This window comes from Nelusetta ayraudi, unplaced genomic scaffold (assembly GCF_046127955.1).
Source record: "Nelusetta ayraudi isolate G7.1 ecotype Tasmania unplaced genomic scaffold, CSIRO-AGI_Nayr_v1 ptg000188l, whole genome shotgun sequence".
Classification (NCBI taxonomy): domain Eukaryota; kingdom Metazoa; phylum Chordata; class Actinopteri; order Tetraodontiformes; family Monacanthidae; genus Nelusetta; species Nelusetta ayraudi.
The window spans coordinates 122,501-125,000 of NW_027466237.1; the positions used below are offsets into that span (position 1 = coordinate 122,501).

General features: G+C 57.8%; 1 protein-coding gene across 1 annotated transcript in view; it reads right to left on the reverse strand.

Moving 5' to 3' along the window:
• The window catches only part of bub1 (BUB1 mitotic checkpoint serine/threonine kinase), a 7,890-nt gene that overhangs the window by 3,532 nt on the left and 1,858 nt on the right, over positions 1-2,500 (reverse strand). The window contains exons 6-11 of the mRNA XM_076015395.1: positions 2,314-2,363; positions 1,297-1,496; positions 1,047-1,204; positions 430-749; positions 308-348; positions 52-165 (exon numbers count right to left, since the gene is read on the reverse strand). Of these exons, the coding sequence (XP_075871510.1) occupies positions 52-165; positions 308-348; positions 430-749; positions 1,047-1,204; positions 1,297-1,496; positions 2,314-2,363 (883 nt within the window). The remainder of the gene's footprint in view (positions 1-51; positions 166-307; positions 349-429; positions 750-1,046; positions 1,205-1,296; positions 1,497-2,313; positions 2,364-2,500) is intronic.

Consider the following 2,500-nt stretch of genomic DNA (forward strand, 5'->3'; position numbering starts at 1 on the left):
CCAGAGCCGCCGGGGTGGGCGGGGCCAGAGCGGGCAGTGGGCGGGACTCACTCAGCGCCTCCCGCGTGTTGACGGTGGGCGACGGCAGCCCCCTGGAGGGCGTGGCCTGGACCAAACCCAGCGAGGTGTTGGGGGTGTGGAGGGACAAGTTGGTGCCCTGCGACACTGACACACACACACACACACACACACACACACACACACACACACACACACACACACACACACACACACACACACACACACACAGTAAATACCAGCCGCTCCTACAACACCAGGGGGCGCCGGCTTCGACAGCCACACTTACTGTTCAGCCTCTCCTCGGGCTCGGCGGGGGGGCTCACTTCCCTGTGGGGGGGAGAAGGGGGCGGAGCCTAGTTAGAGGACGTCAGCGGAGAACCAACCCTGAGCTCTGGATGTGCGACTCACTGCTGCTGCTGCTGCGTGGAGGGGCGGAGCTCCGCCAGACTGCCGCCGCCCACCGCCACTGCTCCTTCATCCAGCGGCGTCCAGCGAGGGGGCGGAGCCTCGTGCTGCACCAATGAGAGTCCACTCCTGTCAGCCAGAGCTGAGGGACGAGGGTCTGCGGCGCCCTCCAGTGGCGGTGGCTCAATGTGCAGCCTCAGGCCCAGGGGTCGCCGAGTGCTGCTGCTGCTGCTACTGCTGCTGCTGCTGCTGGGCGGGTGGGAGGGGCCAGGCGGCCCAGAGGGCTGATGGGTAATGTTGACAGCTGGCTCCCCTGTGGAGAACTGTTGAGAGAGACGGTGGATGTAGTATAAGAACTGGATACCGGACTGGCAATATGGCGGTTCGCTGATTTTCCCAGTGGCCACTGAAGGTACTGCGGGGGGGAAATATGGGCCCAAAAAGCAATTTTTCTCCATAGACCGCAATACGAAAATAAAGGCCTTTAAAACGCCTGGCAGGATGACCTTTGACCTGAAACACAATTCACGGCAAATCTTTCTATTGAGAGAGACACGGAGGCTGGAGGAGGCAAGTCCAGTACCATCTAGTGGTGGCAGCAGGCGGATCAGGTGACTCACCCTCTGGGACGGTGGCGGCAGGCTGCTGCTGCTGCTGCTGCTGCTGCTGCTGCTGGGACTGCGAAAGGCCTGGAGATCCTGGTTAAACATCTCCAACATCTCCAACCATCTCTTGGTGGAAGCTTTCTGCTCGGGCCTCTGCTGGAGGAGCTGCTCCACTGGAGACACAACAACAACACCAACGACATCAAGAACACAACACCTCAGGTCCTCTCCTCCTTCCCTTCCACCTCCTCCACCTCCACCTCACCTGTCCCCTCCGCGGCCGGCTCCTCACGCCGCTCTGCTCTGGCCTCCGGCGGCGCCCTCAGGTACTTCGCCGCTCGCACCTCCTCGAAGCTGAGCTCCGAGCCGTCGCACAGCAGCACCTCCGTCTGGTACTCGGAGACGGTGACGCTGAAGCTGCTCTGCCGCGAGCGAATCCACTCCGAGGTCTCCGAGCGGGAAATTCTGCGGGACGAGGACACACACACACACACAAGTTTGCTTTTCACGTTCGCTCCCTGCTCTCTATTGGTGAGAAGAGAGGCGTGCCAGTGAATTAAGTATGGATTGGGTTCCAACAGTACCGTCCTTGACTCTAGTATGTGGGACTGTATTGTATTGACAGCTGGAGAAAAGTCTCAGAACAACACCCTTGCGTGATCATCCTCAGGCAGATCTAGGGGTTGTGTAATCAGGTGAGCCTCTGTACCGCAACCCTTCTCATAAGCAACCTGGCAGGGACCGACTTGACACTGAAGTGAGGGCTATGGGTCTCTAATCCTTGTGCTCTTTTGGACGTTGGACGTTGGGCAGCGGTTTTATATGTGCAGTTTTCCAAGGCAGAGGAATCCTACGTGTGTCTACGGAGGTTTGGAACATTGGTGGCCGCACTGGAGCCAACCCAGGCGAAACATTCTTGAGAGGAAGAGCACTGCCCTCAAGCCAGCCCGTTAGCCTTCCTTGTATTAGAACACTGGAACACTTTCCCTACATCCTCTTCGGTGATTGTAATTCTGTCTGAGGTGTTGCAGGCTTCGAGATTTCAGTGCACTTTGCCAGATTGGAATCATTGTACAATTCCTCAAAGAAAGTATTGAGTTCACTGGCAAAGCCCAGTTCATTGATTCATTGATTCTACTTCATGATTAGTCAGATCAGAGTGCCCTCTGCTGTTGACGCCTGGTGAGGTTCAGAATATTGAATCAAAAGGGCAAAGGTCAACAGGAGGTTTCAGTGAGGCCGGAGGAGGAGGCGGCGGCGGCGGCGGCGGCGAGAATCTTACGAGATGACCTCCTTGGCGGTGGCGGACTTGGGCGGAGCCTCGGCCGACCCCTGTGATGGATGGAGAGAGGGAGAGAGAGTGAGTGAGAGACAGAGAGAGAGAGAGTGAGTGAGTGAGAGAGACAGAGAGAGACAGAGAGAGCGAGTGAGTGACAGAGAGAGAGCGAGTGAGTGAGAGACAGAGAGAG